We start from the raw sequence: 21592 nt of genomic DNA on the forward strand, positions 1-21592 counted from the left end.
TCTGCTCTTTCAGTCTTGTAGGAGCTGCATTATATCTGTAATGAACATTGTATATCCAACCCTTGCACTGTTACTGGATTGTTCTCTGCACTGAATATATTGTTGAATAATGGTATGTCATTAAATTCAAAACGCTTGGTCTTGTAGGAGCTGCATTATATCTATTATAGAAACATAGGAACAGGAGTAGGCCATTCAGCCCCTCGTGCCTGCTCCGCCATTTGATAAGATCATGGCTGATCTGAGATCTCGCTCCATATACCTGCCTTTTGCCCATATCCCCTAATACCTTTGGTTGCCAAAATGCTATCTATCTCAGATTTAAATTTAGCAATTGAGCTAGTATCAATTGCCGTTTGCGGAAGAGAGTTCCAAACTTCTACCACCCTTTGTGTGTAGAAATGTTTTCTAATCTCGCTCCTGAAAGGTCTGGCTCTAACTTTTAGACTGTGCCCCCTACTCCTAGAATCCCCAACCAGAGGAAATAGTTTCTCTCTATCCACCCTATCCGTTCCCCTTAATATCTTATAAACTTCGATCAGATCACCCCTTAACCTTCTAAACTCCAGAGAATACAACCCCAATTTGTGTAATCTCTCCTCGTAACTTAACCCTTGAAGTCCGGGCATCATTCTAGTAAACCTACGCTGCACTCCCTCCAAGGCCAATATGTCCTTCAGAAGCTGCGGTGCACAGAATTGTTCACAGTACTCCAGGTGCGGTCTAACCAGGGTTTTGTATGATGTTATGATTTTTACATATCCAACCCTGGCATTGTTACTGGATTATTCTGTGCACTGAATTTATCGTGGAATCATGGTCTACCCTTCAAACGGTCGGTCCTGTAGCAATTGCATTGTATCTATAGTGAACTTTGTTTATCCAACCCTGGCTTTGTTACTCGATTATTCTCTGCACTTGAAGCATTGGAATCAGATGTCTGGGCTAAGAGCTGGTATCAGACCATCAGGAGCTGTTAACAGTTTCATGTTGTGGAACTAATCTGACCTGGAATTTTTTTCATCAATGTGTTTTCAGTGATTGGTAATGAGACAGCTCACGGTCTCAGTGTTAGAAGGAGGCAGCGCAATGCCTTCCCTCCACAATAACATGGTTCAGTTTAACTGGGATTTCAATGTATTTATTAGTTATCACTCTTATGAAATATTATTTCATTGTGTGTGTATCTGAAGAAGCTCCAGAGTTCTGGTTACTGAACTGAGTTTGCTGCTGATTCTTTCACATCTCATTCTCTGCTTCACTGTCGATGAATTCACTGTAAAATGCAATGTTTTGAGGTTATTTTGTATCAGTTTGCACTTTATCTGTTGGAATCATGAGCCCTTCTATTTATCTGCAGACTTTCAGCAGCAGCAGTGATGTTGGCGTTTTGTTCATTGAACAATGCCGCCATCTAACGCTGTACTTTATAATTCAGGAGAAGGAATTTCAATTATTGTGAGGTGTGTCTGGAAGAGGCATTCGATTGTCTTTATTCCTTACATTGCAGATGAAGTGAACAGTGTAGGTGAACAGGTGGAGACTTGAATGATCTGTAGAAACATTAAACTTTTCACAGAGGCTTCACCATTGAACAAACTGACATTAAGAATAGGATCGTTGGAACACGGGGCTGGTGAAGAGAAAGCAGGCGCAGGAAGTTAGGATTTACTCGGGTGTGAAAAGCGACATTGAGAAAGAGAGTAGAGAGAGTGCGGAGAGACAGAGCGGAACGATCGAGAACGCGACTGAGAAGGAAAACGAGAAGGGAGGTGGAGAAGGGACGGGAGAGAAAGAGACAGAGAGAGACACACAAACACAGAGAATGAGATGTGGAGAGAGGGGGAACGGCAGCGTTGAGAATAATTCATCGGAATGAACTGCTGAAACTTCCAGTATAATTATGAAGATGAAATGTGAATTGAAAGTGTTATCAGGATGTTGTCAGATTGTGAGAGTTTTATTGTACTCTCTCCGGGTGTGTTTATCGCTATCAGGTCCTCAGTCTGTTTATGTGAATGTTCCTTTTACTTGTTTACTGATTGAATATATAAACATAATTGAAATGTATTTAAATAATAAAATCAGTGATTTCTTGATCGCATTGATTTATTAGGATATTGTACTCGAGAAGCTATATGTCAACTTAGTTCAATAAAGAACGAGGCTAACTTAAAGAATACATTCGAGTTTAATTGCAATTGAATGTGCAAAGTAAATTTATTGAAACATTATGTAACCAACGAGCTGTTCCCTGACACCAATAACCACGGACGTTAAAAGTTGAATTTATTAATTGCTTTGTGTTACTGAGACCTGTAGACTTGATTTCCTCTAACACTCTGTTGCAGTCTGTCCTTGTGAATCCCCGCCTCTCCTCCCACTCTCATCTCATCTGTTGCTTCAGTTTATCCTCTTTCCCAAACCAACTGCTCCTGACTCCCCCCGCCCCCTCCGACGTGTCATTTTTCTTTGTCTCCCTCCCAATTTCAATCACTGGCTCCGCCTCCAGCTGCCTTTTCCATGCGTATTCGAAGTTTCAAACTCACCGACTCGGATCTCGGTCTTTCCCGTTTTGAGCCAGCTCCTGTCAGCTCTCTCAACCCAGAGCAACAAATTACCAGCACCTCCCCCTGTCCCCTTACCTTCCCGACCCTCGCTCACTTTCCCGTCCATCAGGAGCCCAAATCTGGATTTCACCCGTTGGATTCCCACTCAGTAAAACACCTCCCACTTTCCCACCGGCACTGCCCCCTCACTCGGCTCCTCCAGTGGATCCGATGCTCACTTTGTTAACTTTCTGTATCAATTTCCCAATTCCTTATTGATCATTGTATTTAAAAACATTTCTCTGTCCGAAAGCGCTGCCCAGGTCAGTAAATCAGTTTCCACCGTTTGATGCAGCAACAAAGCTGGAAATTTCACCCTGATCCTCTCAAACTGCTGCTTTGTCTCCAGGTCTGAACAGTAATTTCTCTGCTTCTGTTTCTCTCTCTTACAGTTAACTTGGTGGCGATTGTAATCCTGTCCCGAGGAAAGTGCGGACTCTCCAAATGTATCACTCGCTACCTGGTGGGAATGGCGGCGGCCGATCTCCTGGTCGTTATCACTGATGTCATAATGTGGCACATTGCTGATATTTATTTCCCAGTTTCGTTCTTGACCATTACCCCCGTGTGTCGTTTCATTTTCTTCCTGATTCTAACAGCCACGGCGGCCTCTGTCTGGTTCACAGTGGTTTTCACCTTTGATCGATTTGTGGCCATTTGTTGTCAGAAGCTGAAAACAAAATATTGCACCGAGAAAACAGCGGCTGTTGTTATCGGGGTGGTGAGTGCGCTGAGCTGTTTACTAAGCATTCCCTGGTACTTTGCAGTAGACCCGGAATATATAATGGACAATGTACCCCGGGGTTGTGTCTTCAAACCTACATTTTTCACTTCACCCACATTTGCTGCGTTTGACTTGTTTAATCTTGCATTAATGCCTTGTCTCCCATTCATTCTGATTTTACTGTTCAATGTTCTCACCGCCAGGCACGTTTTAGCGGCCAATAGAGTCCGCAGGGGACTCCGGGGCCGCAGCAATGGAGAGAATCACAAGGATCCAGAGATGGAGAACCGAAGGAAATCCATTATTTTACTCTTCTGTATATCAGGCAGTTTTATATTGTTATGGAGCGCAGAAGTTTTTTATTTTATCTCTCTGCGTGTAACAAACGCCCAGTACTATACGGCCAGTGACATTGAGTCAGCCGGATTGATGCTTCAACTTCTCAGTTCCTGCACCAACACGTGTATTTATGCTGTGACTCAGACTAAATTCAGAGAGGAGCTGAAGAACGGGCTGAAATACCCACTGAATCTAATTGTTACATTTTTTAAATATAGAAACATCTGAATACATTTCCTCAAAAATTAAAGTCCATTCGAGTAGGTTTTCACGTTTTTCGGTGGCATAAGACGGGCGGTAGGCAATCGGGCGCCCTTTATTAACCACGCCTGATTTTACTCTCCATTGACATCAATGAGTTCACTGAAGTAACTGATATCAATCTAATACTTCACATAAATTTGGAAATACCAGACAGAAATTATAATTTATCAAACAAATGCGGTGTTGTGAAATGATACAAGATGTGATTCTAACATGACATTTTTTGCTGTTATTAGTCTGGAAATAATATGATTTCAATATTAACTGTTTAATCCTGAAATGAATAAAATCAAATCCTCCTTTTCGGTTGATGATTATTTCCCAACACACAGACTGCCCGGTGTGATGGACTGAGGGTGAGCTGTCAGGGTCAGACAGCGTCCTGTTCATTGGGACATTTGTTTTGACCAGAACAGAATAATAATGGACCAACACCCGGACCGTTACTAACTGGTAAAATATTAATGTAATTTCAAACTCCAGTGGGGAGTTCCGGAGATCGTTTCCTCTCTGAGCTGTTGTGCAGCAATGTTTACTCACTGCAGGGAGTTTAATGGGACATGAGGCTGGGCCTGGTTACACAGATCTATAAGGAAACCTCCTGATACATTTCTGAGACAATCAGGGGCCGTGAGATTTCTCACGGCCGCAGCAGGCCAAGGGAAAGCTTAACGGCTCATCCTTACTCCAAAAAATATGAGTTAAAAAGATACTTCTCAGTGTTCTGGACCAGTCAATGCCGATCGAAAGGGCGGCTCCTCCAACCATTTGTGCCCAACATTAAATGAAGTTCCCCGTAAGTCATAATACACTGATTTACATGTAACACGTGGCCTGACCGGAAACAGGTGGGTGTTGATCAGGCCGCTCTTCTCAGGACCCTACCCACGATGGCGGAGGCAGGAACGACAGTATTAAAGGGGCGGTAAGTGACCTGACATCATTTACTAGCCTCTTCCACCCCATTCCCGCCAGGCCGAGATACATAAGATCGACCACACCTTTCCTGACCTACGCCCTAGTATTAATCTTCGAACCCCACAAGTCGTGCTTTGTCTCAAACTGCATCCGTTCACATCACGTGGAGGGAAATTTCCACCATCGCTGGGGACTGAAATGGGAGAGCGGATCACCCGCCCCTTATAGAACCGGCCCGATTTTAAATTCAGCTGCGTCAGTTTACCGCCCAAGCACTGAAGGTGAAATTACCCTCTACGTCTCTGACCGCAAGGTTCGGCAGGTGTGTGAAAGGCATCAGGCAGTGTTTTCCAAACACTGACATGAACGTGGGCGAATGGTTCAGTGTATTCGGGTAAAAGGTGATAACCCCCTCGATAGAGACAGGACCCCCTATCTGAGAGAGGCAGTGGAGAGCTTGCGAACGACAAAAATAAGTTTAGAGCACCAGGGGTGTTCAGGAAATTATGGTGTATCAGGGGGGAACTCTGTGCAAATCAAATGGTGCTTTGTGAGCAAAAGATAATTACAAGCAATTAATCAAATATACTCCAACAATGAGTCCTATTTTGGCCTCATACCCAGAGATGTTAGTCAAGCTGATCGATCGGTCTCACTGGTATTCGGTGAGAGATATCTCGAATGGTCCATCGGTCTCACTGGTATTCGGTGAGAGATATCTCGAATGGTCCATCGGTCTCACTGGTATTCGGTGAGAGATATCTCGACCGGTCCATCGGTCTCACTGGTATTCAGTGAGAGATATCTCGAACGGTCCATCGGTCTCACTGGTATTCAGTGAGAGATATCTCGAATGGTCCATCGGTCTCACTGGTATTCGGTGAGAGATATCTCGAACGGTCCATTGGTCTCACTGGTATTCGGTGAGAGATATCTCGAATGGTCCATCGGTCTCACTGGTATTCAGTGAGAGATATCTCGAACGGTCCATCGGTTTCACTGGTATTCGGTGAGAGATATCTCGACCGGTCCATCGGTCTCACTGGTATTCAGTGAGAGATATCTCGACCGGTCCATCGGTCTCACTGGTATTCAGTGAGAGATATCTCGAATGGTCCATCGGTCTCACTGGTATTCAGTGAGAGATATCTCGAACGGGTTCTGGAATCTCCCGCTCTAACCCGATTCACAGTACAAATTCGCCTTTACTTTCGAAGGACATCAGTACACTGGGACCGTCCTCCCTCAACGTTCCCACAACAGCCCCGCTATTTTCCCTGCTCACATGAAAAGAGCTTCGACAGGGCCGGGAATCCCCGGGCTGTCATCCAATATGTGGATGAAATCCTAATACATACCGAGACACGGGAAGAGCACCTGCGAATGGTGAGTGAGGTTTCCCATCGAATGGAATCCTCTGGACTTAGGATCAATGTTACTCAGCTGCAGTTGATGAAACCTCATATCAAGTTCCTTGGTGTCATCCTAGAGGCAAGGTCCCGGTCTGTGGACCAGGATAAAGTCAAGGTTATCACCTGCTTACCACGGTCCAATGATGAGACCTCCCTGTATTTGTTTCTGGGTATGACAGGATTGTGTGGGGATTGTATCTCTTACTATACAGAAATTGCTGCTCCCCTGTATGGGCTACTTCGGGAGGGAGTCGAACGGCAGTGAACGGAGAGCCACACCAATACCATCATCACCCTTAATACTAGACTTGTTACTGGTCCGATGCTTGCCGCCCCCATTATACAAAGTACTGTGCCCTTTACCCCTTCCTCATCAGAGAGTTCCGTCACCATGCTTGGGCCAGTCTATCATGCTAAGACTAATCCCATTAATTTTACATCAACTCGTCTCCAGGGAGCTGAGCTAATCTACACAGAATGAGAGAGGCAGTAACTTCCACTTTATTGCGCCCTCTCTAAGCCCCTCCACATCATTGGAGGTCAGAAGGTTAAAGTTTACACCCATCACAGTCCAGGGCTCTTCCAAACAAAAGACCGAATTAAAGACGTAAATGTGTCTAGTGCCCGAATCACTGATTGGCCCGAATCACTGATTGGCCGCCTTGTTCACCGATACCCTCGAGGTCCCACCAGCAGAAGATGTTCGGAGAATTTTTACTGACCCGGATCCAAAAAGGTTTAAATCCCACAGAAAGTAGTCAAATTCCAACTTTGAGGCAAGATAGTTATATAAAGGGATGGTTCAAGGGAACTTCAGATGAGTGTAAATTGAAAGGCTGCAGCTCTGCCTGTTACACCCACAAACCGTGTAATCAAATGGAGCAAGTTTGGGGTTTGATACCAAAGGTAGTGACAGTCCCCACACTGAGAAGGTTGGGTCTGGCCACGCTGGCCGAGCAGATGCAGGATGTCTCGTCCAGCGAGACCGTACCCCACCACTTGTCGTGAAGTTAACCCTTTATACAACAAGGCCATCAAACAGTGAACGGCACAGAATGTTTTGAGTGTCCTGCAGGGAAAGGGGAGGGTAGATCCGGTTGGTCAGTTCTCTGATCAGACGGTTGAAACTATTTAGTGGAACGTCTTATCGCCGGAACTGACCAACAGGCACCAGGATGTAGCCTGGATGGTGGTGAGAAGGGCCCTCCCAGTGCCGTCTTTCCAGCACACAGCATCTCAGCGCCACCGTGAGCTTCCCACGAGGTTGCAGGGGGGCGAGACCATCGTCTATCTCCTGGGGGACTGCCCCTCCCTGCAGAATGTGTGGAGAGAGATGCGTTGGTATCTGTCCTGGTTCATCCCCAACAGCTCGGTGACACAGGACGCCGTGCTCTACGGGCTGTTTTCTGGCACGCAAACTGAGACAGATATCAACTGCTGCTGGAAGATCATCAACTCGGTGAAGGAGGTCCTTTGGACCACCAGAACCCTGCTGGTCATCCAGCTGAAGGAGCTGTCCACGACTAAGTCTTGCCCACTGACACACTCCAATGTCCAGGAATAAGTGTTGTGGGACATATTGAAGTGAGGTGCGGCCGATGCAAAGGCTCTATGGGGAAAGGCCACCGTATAAGGCCATTTCACCTTGTATTGTACTGCACGTATTAGAAGATATGTACTGTGTTTTGAAATGTAATAACGGAGTCTTAGTGTATACGATCTGTATTGTGTATTTTTGAATTGTAACTGTGATATTTACATTGAACTGTGTGTATCCATAAATTTTATAAAATAAACTACACTTTGAAATACAAAAAACAATGTTCCTGTTTCACCGTGTCTGTTATTATTGGACAGTGAAGAGTGGGAATATAGCCGGACAGTAAAGATGTGGGGAGTTATACAAAGAGCATCGATTGCAGGCACCAGGTGAGAAATAGGAGTATTTTCATAAGATTGGGAAACTATGAACTGCAGGGGAGCAAAGGTGTTTGGGTGTCCAGGTACACCAATCACTAAAAACTAGTGCACATGCACCAAAATAATTTTGAAGATCCCAATTTCTCGGCTGTCATATCCCAAAGTACCGCTATCAGGTACTTAGCCAACTCTCTGGAATTTGCTGATACAATCAGGCCCCACTGCCTCCCTCGCTGGTCCATTCCATCCATCCAGCGCCCTCTGCATTAAAAAAGTGACATTCAAACATTCTGCTCATCCTGTGCCCCAGGTTAAGGAGACGAATATTGACGGGAGGACCCAGACCATCAGCCTGATGTGAGTTTGGACATTTCAGCTTTTAATTCCGAATTTTTCATTTACAGTTTTTTCCTTTTTTTGTTCAATTGTATTTTGATTTCATTCTTGCAGATTTAGCATTTTTAAACAAATTCTGTGCGCAGTGAGTGTTGACTCCGGGTCCTTTGATTGACAGCTCTCCCCTCCCCCCATGCTCCTGGGCTGATTCCTCCCGTCACGTGAGACGCTGCGGCGTCACTCGCATTTGCGCGCTGATGTCAAGACGCGTACGTGCCGCACCGGCCCCAGGGACGCCGCGCATGCGCCGCGCTGTCGCTGTGCCGCGTTCCACCAGCAACAGGCCGACGTCGGGAGCATGAGGATGGCGTGTTCCGGCGGGCGGGCGGGCGCTGCTGTGGGCGGAGGCTAGGCCGATAGAGGGAGGGCCCGCACCCGGGAGTGGCCTGGGAGGGGAGAGCGGGGGTAGAGGGGGGGGGTCCGGGGGAGACGGGCGGAGTTTTTTTTTCAAAAAATATACTTTATTCATAAAATTTGCAGCAGTACATACAATACAGTTGTCATATCACTTTCCAAACGTACACAATACAGATTATACAATTTGCAGGTTACGTCAAGTACAGTTCAATGAACACATTGGACATAATTACAGTTCATGACACTCTAGGGTGTCTCATTGCATCATACTCAACACAGATTATTGCTTACAGATTCATTTCAGATTCATGACAGGTACATTACAGCAATTTGAATTTTACATTCTGCCCGAGGGGGGTTTTCCCTGATTGCAGCCCCTCGGTTTACGGAGACGGGCGGAGTTACTCGGGGCCTCCTGCGAGCCCCGTGAATCTCCACTCTGGCAGCGGCCGGTGTCGAGCTGGGCTCGGGGCGGGGAGTCACTCTCCCGCCTCCCGGTCAAACGGGCCGTGGTTCGGAGTCCAAAAGTGAGCGAGAATCAAACAGCACAGAGAGAGGCCGCTCGGCCCATCGCGCCTGTGCCTGCTCTGTGAAATAGGCCGCTCGGCCCATCGCGCCTGTGCCGGCCCTGTGAAAGATCGATCCCATTAGTCCCACTTCCCCTGCTCTTTCCCCACAGTCCCGCAAATTTCCCCCCTTCAAGGATTGACCCGATTCTCTTTTGAAAGTTATTATTGAATCTGCTCCCACCGCCCTTTCAGGCAGTGAATTCCAGATCAGAACAACTGGCTGCCTAAAAACATTCTCCTCATCTCCCTCTGGCTCTTTTCCCAATTCCCTTCAATCTGTGTCCTCTGGTTACCGACCCTCCCGCCAGTGGCAACAGTTTCTCCCCATCGACTCCATCAAAACCCCTCCTCATTTTCAACCCTTCCATTAAATCTGCCCTTAACCGTCTCTGCTCTCAGGAGAACAATCCCAGCTTCTCCAGTCTCTCCCGGTAATTGAAGACCCTCATCCCCGGTACCATTCTGGTAATTCTCCCCTGAACCTTCTCTGCTCCAAAGAGAGTAATCCCAGCTTCTCCAGTCTCTCCCGGTAACTGAAGTCCCTCATCCCCGGTACCATTCTGGTAAATCTCCCCTGAACCTTCTCTGCTCCAAAGAGAGTAATCCCAGGTTCTCTATTCTCTCCACATAATTATTATTATTTATTAAGTGGGTTGTGCTGGGTATCTGGAAGCTGTAATTCGGTGAGTAGAAAGCAGTGGGAGGATAAGTCTGCAGATTGATTTTGGGAGATGGAGAAGACGGTGATCGTGGATTCAGACAAGGGAGGGAGGTGTCTTTGAAACCGTCCGTGCTCTGTTGTAAGATCTCACTGTGTGTGTCTTGTTCCAGCCGTCCCCATTTGTACCTGTTACCTGACTGGCGGATTCTGCGAACTCGACTGCTGCTGTGACCCTGACTGTTCCCCCGCGGACATCAATGTCTTCTCCACCTGTCTGCCGGGCAGTGAACCGTAAGTTTATGTTCGTGTGTTACTAAATTGGTTATCGATCCGGCAACGTCTCGATTTTAAAATCCTCATTCTGGTTTCCAAATCCCTCCATGGTCCTTACCCCCTCCCTATCTCTGTAACCTCCTCCAACCGATTTCATCTCCACCGTCAACCGCATTTCATTGCACCCTATCATGGAGTCTACCCTACCCATTTATCTCCTCCACAGCCCATGTACATTCTACGCACAATCATGTACACTGGAAGAACAGTCAGTGCTGGGACACTCAGTCCTGTTATACACACAGTCAGTGCTGGGACATTCAGTCCTCTTATACACACAGTCACTGCTGGGACAGTCAGTCCTGTAAGACACACGGTCAGTGCTGGGACAGTCAGTCCTCTTATGCACACAGTCAGTGCTGGGATACAGATTCCTGTTATATCGTCAGTGCTGGGACACTCAGTCCTGTTATTCACACAATCACTGCTGGGCCACTCAGTCCTGTTACATACACTGTCAGTGCTGGGACACTCAGTCCTGTTATACACACAGTCAGTGCTGGGACACTCAGTCCTGTTATACACACATTCAGTGCTGGGACACTCAGTCCTGTTATACACACCGTCAGTGCTGGGACACTCAGTCCTGTTACATACACTGTCAGTGCTGGGACACTCAGTCCTGTTATATACACAGTCAGTCCTGGAACACTCGGTCCTGTTATATACACTGTCAGTGCTGGAACACTCGGTCCTGCTATCCACACCGTCAGTGCTGGGACACTCAGTCTTGTTGTACACAATCTGATAAATAAATAACTGCAAACAAAGAATGAAATCTCCGGGACCTGATGGTTTCTATCCCAGGGTATTAAAGGAAACCGGTGGGGAAATTGCAGATGCATTGGTCATAATTTCCAAAGCTCCCCAGACTGAGGAATTCTGCCTTTGGAGATGAAAATTGAAAACGTCACTCCGTTATTTAAGAAAGGAGGGAGGAAGAAACCAGGAAAATACAGACCTGTCAGTTTAAGGTCAGTTGTGGGGAAGTTAATGGAATCTATCATCAGAGACAAAATGATTGAGCACTGGAACAAGTCTGAGCTGATCAAAGAGAGTCAACATGGATTTGTGAAGGGCAGGTCATGTCTGACTAATCTAGTTGGATATTTTGAGGTAACTACCAAGGTGGACAGGGGAGTGTCTATGGATGTTGTCTGTATGGACTTCCAGAAGGCATTTGATAACGTTCAGCACAAGAGTTTAATAGAATCAATAAAAATACACAGAATTGAAAGTGACCTTGTGATTTGGGTTGCAATTTGTTGGGAGGTCGGAGAAGAGAGTAGGGATGAAGGGAAAGTTCTTTGATTGGTGGGATGTGACAAGTGGTGAACCCAGGGATCCGTACTGGGGCCTCAGCTTTTCCCCATATTTATCAATAACTTGGATAAAGGAATAGAGAGTTGTAGATCCAAGTTTCCAGGTGACACTAAGTTAGGAGGCACAGTAAGTGGTGTAGATGGGAGCAGGAAGTTACAAAGAGATAATTTAAGTGAATGGACAAACTGTGGCAGATGGAGTTCAATGTGGGGAAGAGTGAAATCATTCACTTTGGAAGCAAGAAGGAAACATTGGAGTATTTTCTTAAACTGAGAGACTGGGAACGGTGGAGGAGCAAAGGGATTTGGGTGTCCATGTACACAAATCACTAAATCAAGTGCACAGATACAAAAATGAACCACAGACTAATGGAATGTTGGCCTTTATCTCGAGGCCTGGAATACAAAGGGGAGGAAGTGATGCTTCAGTTCTACAGAGCCTTGGTCAGAGCCCATCTGGAGTACTGATCCTCACCAAGGATATATTGGCCTTGGAGGGGGGACAGTGCAGATTCACCAGAATGACACTGGGGCTTGAATGGTTGAATTATGAGGAACGGTTGCATAAACTTGATTCACTTGAGTTTCGAAGGTTGAGGGGTGATGTGATCCAGATATTTGAAATTATGATGGGATTCGATTGGGTGGAAATAGAAATGCGCATTTTCCACCAGCGGGGTGTGGGTGGTGGGGGGCTGGGGGTGGCGGGGCAGTGGCTCCTAACTCTTAAAGGGAGGATGTCTCTTAAAGTCTCTTAAAGGTAGCCGGTACCTGTTACTTGCTAAAAATAAGTTTGCTGTCTGCACTGATATCAGACATCACACATGTAAAGCACAGATGCTTTACCCTCTGTTACCCTAACCCTATGTTTACAAACTGATGAGTTATGTTGAAACATTGAATAAAGGTTGTGCACTACTAAATCCCACATTCTCCAATCTGTATGTCAGACCTCTCCGATCTGCCAATCTGTGCCTGAAAGAGTGCGTGCACCAAGGCTCTCTGCTGATGCACCTTGGTGCAGGAGGTGGACAGAAGGAGGGACATCCTTTATCCGCAGGGGGGCAAGACGCCCTCCAGACAAATGCCCAAAAGGCAGTGGGAGGCAGCAGGGGACGAAGTCAATGCCAGGCGCACAACACCACGAACATGGATGCCGTGCAGGAAGAAGTTCAATACTTTGACACGAGTGGTCAAAGTGAGTAAGGTCAACGGTCAAGTGGCGTCTCCTACCAACTGCACCAGGCACTGCACCCCCCATCGCCCACTTACCAACAAACAATTTCAATCAGTACTCAACCCTTCCAGTCAGATGCTTCCTCTCACCCATACACATTACCATGTTGCAAGCCACAGGACACACATACTGGTAGCTATTCACCCATGACAGGCACATCACCCAGATACATGTCCCGCTTTCTCGCAGGAGAAGGTGGCGCATACCAGAAGGCAACACTTAGCAGTGGCATTTAGCCCCTCGAGCCTGTTCCGACATTCAATGAGATCATGGTTGACCTGTGACCTTACTCCGTACACCTGACTTCGCCCCATATCCCTTAATACCATTGATTCACAGAATTCGATCAATTTCCGATTTAGAATTCACAATTGAGCGAGCATCAACTGCCATTTGCAGAAGAGCGTTCCAAACTTCTCCCACCCTTTGCGTGTAGAATTGTTTCCTTACTTCACTCCTGCATGTCCTGGCTCTAAATGTTAGACTATGTCCCCACGTCCTTGTATTCAAGCATAGGAGATCTCCAAAAACAGTCACAAATGCATCAGTAGCCAGAATCAATAATCCAGCAGCGATCCTGCACATCCTACATGGTCCCTTTAAAACGCGTTGGTCGGGGGTCCTCCAAGCACTCTAAGCCATGTTCAGATGGTCATGGTTATGACTGCATTGAGTTGAGCCTTAATTTCCAAAATGGTGTCTATCACTTTAAATCAGCGTTGCACACTGATTGTATCCATTTTCTCCTTACTTTACGGGCTGCCGGCGTTCGGTATTTGCGCATGTGCTAATACCGAGTCCAAGACGGCGACCGGCGCACGTCACGCTGGGAATGTGCGCACGCAGCCTTGACGCTATCCTGGCACTTCGAGACGCCACGGAGCGCAGAAACAACGGGCGCGACACGAGCCAATTTTGAGCCCATTGTGTTTAAAAGAAAGCTGATTTATTTGACACTTTTACAGAATACCAAACTCCAGCCCAGTTAAAGGGATTATTAACATCAGAAACAAACCCCAACCGTCAGAATGAACGTGGTTTAGTCCTGGATATGATTAACAGCAGAATCCAACCCCTGGACTCACTCATGAACTCTCTGGTGACTCAGCAGGTGGGATGATCGAGTGAATCCCTTCCCACACACGGAGCAGGTAAACGGCCTCTCCCCAGTGTGAGTGCGTTGATGTCTCAGCAGCTCCCCCATTGTTTTAAAACTCTTTTCACAGTCAGAACACGTAAAGGGTCTCCTATCAGTGTGAGCAATTTGGTGTTCAATGAGGTGGGATGACCGAGTGAATCGCTTCCCACACACAGAGCAGGTAAACGGCTTCTCTCCAGTGTGAGTACGTTGGTGTGATAGAAGATGCCTTTTACTTTGAAAACTCTTCTCACAGTCAGAACATTTAAAATGTCTCTCACCAGTGTGAACAAGTTGATGTTCAATGAGGTAGGATGAACGAGTGAATCTCTTCCCACATTTGGAGCAGGTGAACGGCCTCTCCCCAGTGTGAACTCGCTGGTGTGTCAGCAGGTGGGCTGACTGGGTGAATCTCATCCCGCACTCAGTGCAGGTGAACGGCTTCTCTCCAGTGTGAGTACGTTGATGTGTCAGCAGGTTGGATGTCAAAGTAAATCCCTTCCCACACTCAGTGCAGGTGAACGGCCTCTCCCCTGTGTGAATCCGTTGGTGTGCCAGTAGATCCTTGGTACTTTTAAAGCTCTTCTCACAGTCAGAACATTTAAAAGGTTTCTTATCAGTGTGAACAAGTTGATGTGTCAGAAGGCTGGATGAACAAGTGAATCCCTTCCCACACACAGAGCAGGTGAACGGCCTCTCCCCAGTGTGAACTCGTTGGCGTGTGAGCAGGTTGAATGACTGAGTGAATCCCTTCCCACACTCAGTGCAAGTGAACGGCCTCTCCCCGGTGTGAACTTGCTGGTGTGTTAGCAGGTGGGATGATCGAGTGAATCCCTTCCCACACTCATTGCAGGTGAACGGCCTCTTCCCATTGTGAACTCGTTGGTGTTTCAGTCGGCTGGATGACGCATTCAATCCCTTCCCACACACGGAGCCGGGGAACGACCTCTCTCCAGTGTGTCTGCGTCGATGAGTTTCCAGCTGGGACGGGTAATTGAATCTCTTCCCACAGTCCCCACATTTCCACGGTTTCTCCGTGGTGCGGGTGTCTTTGTCTCTCTCCAGGTTGGACGATCAGTGGAAGTCTCGTCCACACACACAACACGTGTATGGTTTCTCCCTGCTGTGAATGGTGTGATGCTTTTTTCAGGCTGTGTAACTGGTTAAAGCTCTTTCCACAGTCAGTGCACTGGAACACTCTCATTCGGGTGTGTGTTTCTCGGTGCTTTTCCAGTTAAACTGATTTATGAAATCTTTTCCCACAGACAGAACAGACAAACATTGCTCCTTCTATATTCAAAGCCCGATGATCTTCAGGTGCTGGTGAATTGAGTGACTGTCTTATCTTGACGTGATGTTTAGTTTGAGTTTCCTGTCTGCAAATCCTCCCCTTCTAATACCCTGTAAAAGGATTTACACTGTGAATACAGGATAGAAATTCAGAACAGGCAATTCTAGTTTCTATGGAACATTCTTCCCGCTCATACCCCAGAGTGTAAATCCCCGTCCCACACACTCAGCCTCCTCCCTCTGCTGAAATCCAAACCCATCGCACCATCTCCAACATTTTTCCTTCTATTTAAGCTTTTCTTCTCCCCTGAAAGCCTTGACTCTGACTGGGTTCCGTTCCACACTCACTGGTTCCCCTCCCTCTCCTCCCCTGAAGGTCCTGACTCTGGCTGGGTTCAGTTCTACACTCACTGGTTCCCCTCCCTCTCCTCCCCTGAAGGTCCTGATTCTGGCTGGGTTTAGTTCTGCACTCACTGGTTCTCCTCCCTCTCCTCTCCTGAAAGTGCTGGCTCTGTCTGGGTTCAGTTCCACACTCATTGGTTCCCCTCCCTCTCCTCCCCTGAAGGAGCTGACTCTGACTGTGTTCGGTTCTACACTCACTGGTTCACCTCCCTCTCCTCCCTTGAAGGTGCTGACTCTGACTGGGTTCAGTTCTACACTCACTGGTTCCTCTCCCTCTCCTCCCCTGAAGATGCTGACTCTAGCTGGGTGTCTATCCTCGACCCCTCATTTCGATACTATATCCCTCCCTAGTGCTGCCTGTCAGCAGTCCATCTGTGATATCTCCCAATTTTGGCGACGGACTCTCTCTGACCAGTCACCATTTCTCCTCCATTTAAAGACGGCCCCTGATCTGTCACTATTTCTCCTTCATTTGCAGATTCTCCCTGACCTGTAACTATTTCTACTTCATTTACAGACACTCCCTGACCAGTCACCATTTCTCCTTCATTTACAAACACTCCCTGACTAATCACCATCCCTCTCAGCATCTCCCTCGTCCGTTCAATTGTGAACAAGGCCCTTGCCTCCCACAGTCTTATTGCGGATGGCTGCATTAACAATACTAGAACAGTAGTCGGCCATTCAACCCCAGGAGCCTGTTCCGTCTTTCAATTAGACCATGGCTGATCTGTATCTTAACTCTATCTACCCTCCTTGGTATCATAACCCTTAATACTCTGGCCAAACAAAAATCTATCAGTCTCAATTTTCAAATTTACAATTGACCCCCAGTTTCAACAGCTTTTTGGAGTGAAGAGAGTTCCAGATTTCCACTCCCCTTTGTGTGAAGAATTGCTTCCTGACATCACCCCTCAATGGCCAAGATTTAATTTTAAGGTGATCCCAGCATTGGTCCAGACTCTCGCACCAGAGTAAGTGGTTTACCTCCATCTACTCTATTAAATCCTTTAATCATCTTAAACACCTCAAATAGATCACCCCTTAATCTTGTATATTCAAGAGAATACAAGCCTTGTCTGTGCAATCTATCCTCATCATTTACGTAAGTGATCTATGTAAGCACAGGATAGAAATTCAGAACAGACAGTTCGAGTTTCTCTGAAACATTATTTCTCCTTTGACCATACTGCGCTGTAAATCCCCCATCGAACACACTCTCGCTCCTTGCCCTTATTAAACTGTAAATCCCCCGTCCCACACTCTCTCACTCCTTGCCCCTATTAAACTGAAAATCACCAGTCCCACACTCTCACTCCTTGCCCCTATTAATCTGTAAATCCCCCTTCCCACACACACTCCCTCCTTGCCCCTATTAAGCTGTAAATGCCCAGTCCCACACACTCTCCCTCTTTGCCCCTATTAATCTGTAAATCCCCCGTCCCACACACTCTCCCTCCTTGCCCCTATTAATCTGTAAATCCCCCTTCCCACACACACTCCCTCCTTGCCCCTATTAAGCTGTAAATGCCCAGTCCCACACACTCTCCCTCTTTGCCCCTATTAATCTGTAAATCCCCCGTCCCACACACTCTTCCTCTTGCCCCTATTAATCTGTAAATCCCCCGTCCCACACACTCTCCCTCCTTGCCCCTATTAAGCTGTAAATCCCCCGTCCCACACACTCTCCCTCCTTGCCCCTATTAAGCTGTAAATCCCCCGTCCCACACACTCTCCCTCCTTGACACGTCCTCACTGTTTGAAATCCAGATTCATCGCAGCCTCTATTTTTCTCCCTTTCTCTCCTGAAGGTGCTGCGTGATGGTGGGGTTCGGGCCCAGTCACTGTTTACCCTCCAGTACCCGGCCAAGTGTTAATTCTGCAGCTGTGAACCTATACACCGAGCTGTCGGTATTTCAACCATGGGGAGCAGCACAGCCAGAGTCCCTGTCTGATTCCGTCCGCCAAAGCTGAGGCCAATGGGAGCAGATCAACAACAACCTGCATTTACACTGAGCGGAGTTTCAGCAACACCCAGTGCGGCTCAGGCCCCGAATCAGAGCCGGGGAACCGGGGGGACGGGCGGGCGGGCTCCCCTGGCTCCATCAAAACCCTCATCCAGCGCCTCGCCCGTCCTACCCGCCTTTTTCCGGTTTCTTCTCCGGTTTCCACCGAGTCCGACTCGCGACAAGCGACAGGGCCGAGGCGCTCTGGAATGCAAGGCGGGCCTTGGGAGCATGCGCAGTCTGATCAGGAAATGAGCGCCTTGTAGATATGGAGGGGTTCCTGGGGCGCGGGGGATTGTGGAGCATGCGGTCGCCATTACTCACCGGGTATTGGTCAGTGTTTTATTGCCGGCGTGGCCCACAGAACCGTGTGGAGAAATACAGACTGAGGGATTCAGAACCTGTTTGGTGAACAGACACTGACCGTGGAACAGTGTTTCTCAAATTGTTTTCCTCGCGACCCAGTGGAAGAAAAACACTTCTCCCAGGGTCCCAAAACAATAATATCTTCTGACTGGAGTTTTCATCAAATCCCAATAAAGGTGAATCCATGCTCGCTCTTCACTTCACTTAATTCAACTTAAAGTCATAACTTAAATTAAACATCGACGTTGCTTGAAAAACGTTTTAAATACAGTATAAATACAGTAAGAAAGAGGTCTGGTTGAGTTTCATTACTTAATGTGACGGATGGGTCTGCCTGTTGTTCATAATCTCGTTCCAATCTGGATCACAAGATGAAAGCGCTACACGCATATCAGGTGCGCTCTTCAGTCGGTTTCTTTCTCTTGTTCTCAAAGTCGACAATCCCAGTTCGCAGATGTAGGTTGTTGTGAGCAGCAGCAACAACAGAACACTAATCTTACTCAACAGAGGATATTCTTTGAAAGCACTGATCGAAAAAGATGACAAACTGAATGACTTGTGGCGTGTTTTCAGTGTGCTCACAGGTGAGTCGCATCAGCTCGTTTTCTTGCTCAGGCATCAAGTTTAGCTTCATTATGGATTCAGGATGTTCGAAAGCAAAAGGATCTTTCACCCAACGCTTTTCCATCGAATTTTCAAATCCCTCTGCAGGGAAGTAGCGATCAAAATGGTCAGACAGAGCAGCGAGATGTAACTGTATGACACATTTCATTGCATTCCCTTTATCTTCGTCGAGGCTGTTCTCTCCACCCCAGAGGGCTGTGGATGTTCAGTCGTTTAGTGTATTCAAGCTTGAGTTTGATACATTTTTGGACAAGGCAATCAAGGGATATGGGGATAGGGCGGTAAAGTGGAGTTGAGTTAAAAAATCAGCCATGATCTATTGAATGGCAGAGCAGGCTCGAGGGGCCGTATGGCCTACTCCTGCTCACATTTCATATGTTCTTATCCTGCCAGAGGTGCGGTGCCCAGAACTGAACACAGTACTCTAAATGAGGTCTATCCAGAGCTCTGTATAACTGTGACATAACTTCCACTCCTTTTTATTCCAGATCCCTTGAGATAAAGATCAAAATTCCATTACCATTTTAACTTTTTTTTGCACCTTTTCGTGAATTCTGTACTTGGTCCCATAAATTTCGCTGCTCATCCGCAGTTCCTAGTTTCTTGCCATTTAGAAAATACTCTGTCTATCTTTTTATGGTCCAAAGTGGATGACCTCACATTTCCCCACGTAGAACTCCATCTGCCACAGTTTCAATCACTCACTGAATCTATCAATGTCCCTTTTCAACTTTCTGCTTCCATCTATAATGCTTACTGTGCCACATAACTTAGTGTCGTCAGCACATTTGGATATAAGGCTCTCTACATAAGAACGTAAGAAATAGGAGCAGGAGGAGGCCATACGGCCCCACGAGCCCACTCTGCCATTCAATCAGATCAGGGTTGATCTTCGACCTCAACTCCACTTTCCCTCCCGATCCCCATATCCCTTGATTCCCCGAGCGTCCAAAAATCTATCGATCTCAGCCTTGAATATCCTCAACGACTGAGCATCCACAGCCCTCTGGGGTAGAGACTTCGAAAGATTCACAACCCTTTGAGTGAATAAATTTTTCCTCATGTCGATCCTAAATGGCCGACCCCTCATCTTGAGACTATGAGCTCCAGTTCTTGACTCTCCAGCCAGGGGAATCAGCCTCTCAGCATCGACCCTGTCAAGCCGTCTAAGAATGTGATACATTTCAATGAGAATACTTCTCATTTTTCTATCTCCACAGAATATAGGCCAATTTTACACAATATTTCCTCATACAGGAAGACCTCCTTACTCTGATATTGCAACACCCTTACAATAAAGGCTAACATATCATTTGCTTTCCTCACTCGCATTAGACCCTTTGTAGCTCACTATTTCCAGCATATTTTTCCTCTATTCCTTCTGCAGGGAAAAGAAATGAAGACTGAAATCATTTTACTATAATTACACCCGTTTATGTTTTGGAAACAATATCCAACTGAACTGCATCAAATTCGATTATAAACTTTAGAGTTTCTGAAGGAAACAAACTAATAAGAACACTTAATTGCGATGACCGGGAATCGAACCCGGGTCAATTGCTTGGAAAGCAGCTATGCTCACCACTATACCACCATCGCTGACAATGCACGTTACTAAAATAGTTGATAAACATCAGACCCTGAACAGACACTGCAGGCTGTTGGATTTTGTTCTTCATTGAAACTGGTTTCTGACGGATCCTTTCTCGCTCTGTTGCAGTTCCCGTCTCTGCCCAGTCGATGTCGCCAACCCCCCAATCAATGGAAATTACACAACAGCCAGTAATCCTTCACCTGATATCGGCCGCATCACCCATTCAGTGAGGTTAAATAATTACATTAAATCATTACGGAGACCGGACTACCAGTTGGCACGAATGGCTGCTTAATATTCAAGTCTATAAGATCTTTAGAAAGGACAGAGAAGTCGGGAAAGGAGGAGGAGCAGCAATATTGCTAAAGGACAATATTACAGCAGTTCAAAGATAGAATATCAGTGAGGGTGAGCGGGCAGTGTAAACACTCTGAGAGAGACCCATCACAAATGTCCCCACTGTACTACTCCAGAAGGTGTAAGAAGGGCGAGTGGGGGAGGATTTCTTCATTCTTTGTGAAAGTGTTTGTGAGATTGTGGAAATGTCTGGAAGAGGAAAAACCGGCGGTAAAGCTCGGGCCAAGGCCAAGTCTCGCTCATCCCGAGCCGGACTGCAGTTTCCTGTGGGCCGTGTTCACAGGCTCCTGCGTAAGGGGAACTATGCTTAACGTGTGGGTGCCGGAGCCCCGGTCTATCTGGCTGCTGTGCTCGAGTATCTGACGGCTGAAATCCTCCAGCTGGCCGGCAACGCGGCCCGCGACAACAAGAAGACCCGCATCATCCCCAGACACCTGCAGCTGGCCATCCGCAACGACGAGGAGCTCAACAAGCTGCTGGGACGGGTGACCATTGCTCAGGGTGTTGCCTGATATCCAGGACGTGCTGCTGCCAAAGAAAACCAGCAATGTGAGCTCCAAGAGCAAGTAAAGCGGCCAAGAATTAATCTGATAACCCAAAGGACAGGACCAACTTTATAGAAATCTTTGTAGAAGGAAAAGAAATTGAATACGAGATTAATGCAGTAGATGCAATATATTTGGATTTTCCGAAGGCCTTCGATAAGATACCGCATTGTAGATTCATGGCTAAGTTCAGAGCACGTGGAGTCAGG

At 46.9% G+C, this 21592-nt stretch overlaps 1 protein-coding gene and 1 non-coding gene across 2 annotated transcripts in view; both read right to left on the reverse strand.

Moving 5' to 3' along the window:
- The window catches only part of LOC137316682 (zinc finger protein 850-like), a gene marked incomplete at its 5' end in the record, with an annotated part of 239239 nt that extends 223966 nt beyond the window's left edge, over positions 1-15273 (reverse strand). Inside the window, 2 exons of the mRNA XM_067980528.1 lie at positions 14147-14305; positions 14390-15273. Coding sequence (XP_067836629.1) covers positions 14147-14305; positions 14390-15273 — 1043 coding nt within the window. The remainder of the gene's footprint in view (positions 1-14146; positions 14306-14389) is intronic.
- Positions 15274-20414: 5141 nt separating this feature from the next.
- On the reverse strand, positions 20415-20486 carry trnag-ucc (transfer RNA glycine (anticodon UCC)). Its single transcript has one exon. It is a non-coding gene; the product is annotated as a tRNA-Gly (tRNA).
- Positions 20487-21592: the final 1106 nt, after the last annotated feature.

Source organism: Heptranchias perlo, unplaced genomic scaffold (genome assembly GCF_035084215.1).
Source record: "Heptranchias perlo isolate sHepPer1 unplaced genomic scaffold, sHepPer1.hap1 HAP1_SCAFFOLD_60, whole genome shotgun sequence".
Lineage (NCBI taxonomy): Eukaryota > Metazoa > Chordata > Chondrichthyes > Hexanchiformes > Hexanchidae > Heptranchias > Heptranchias perlo.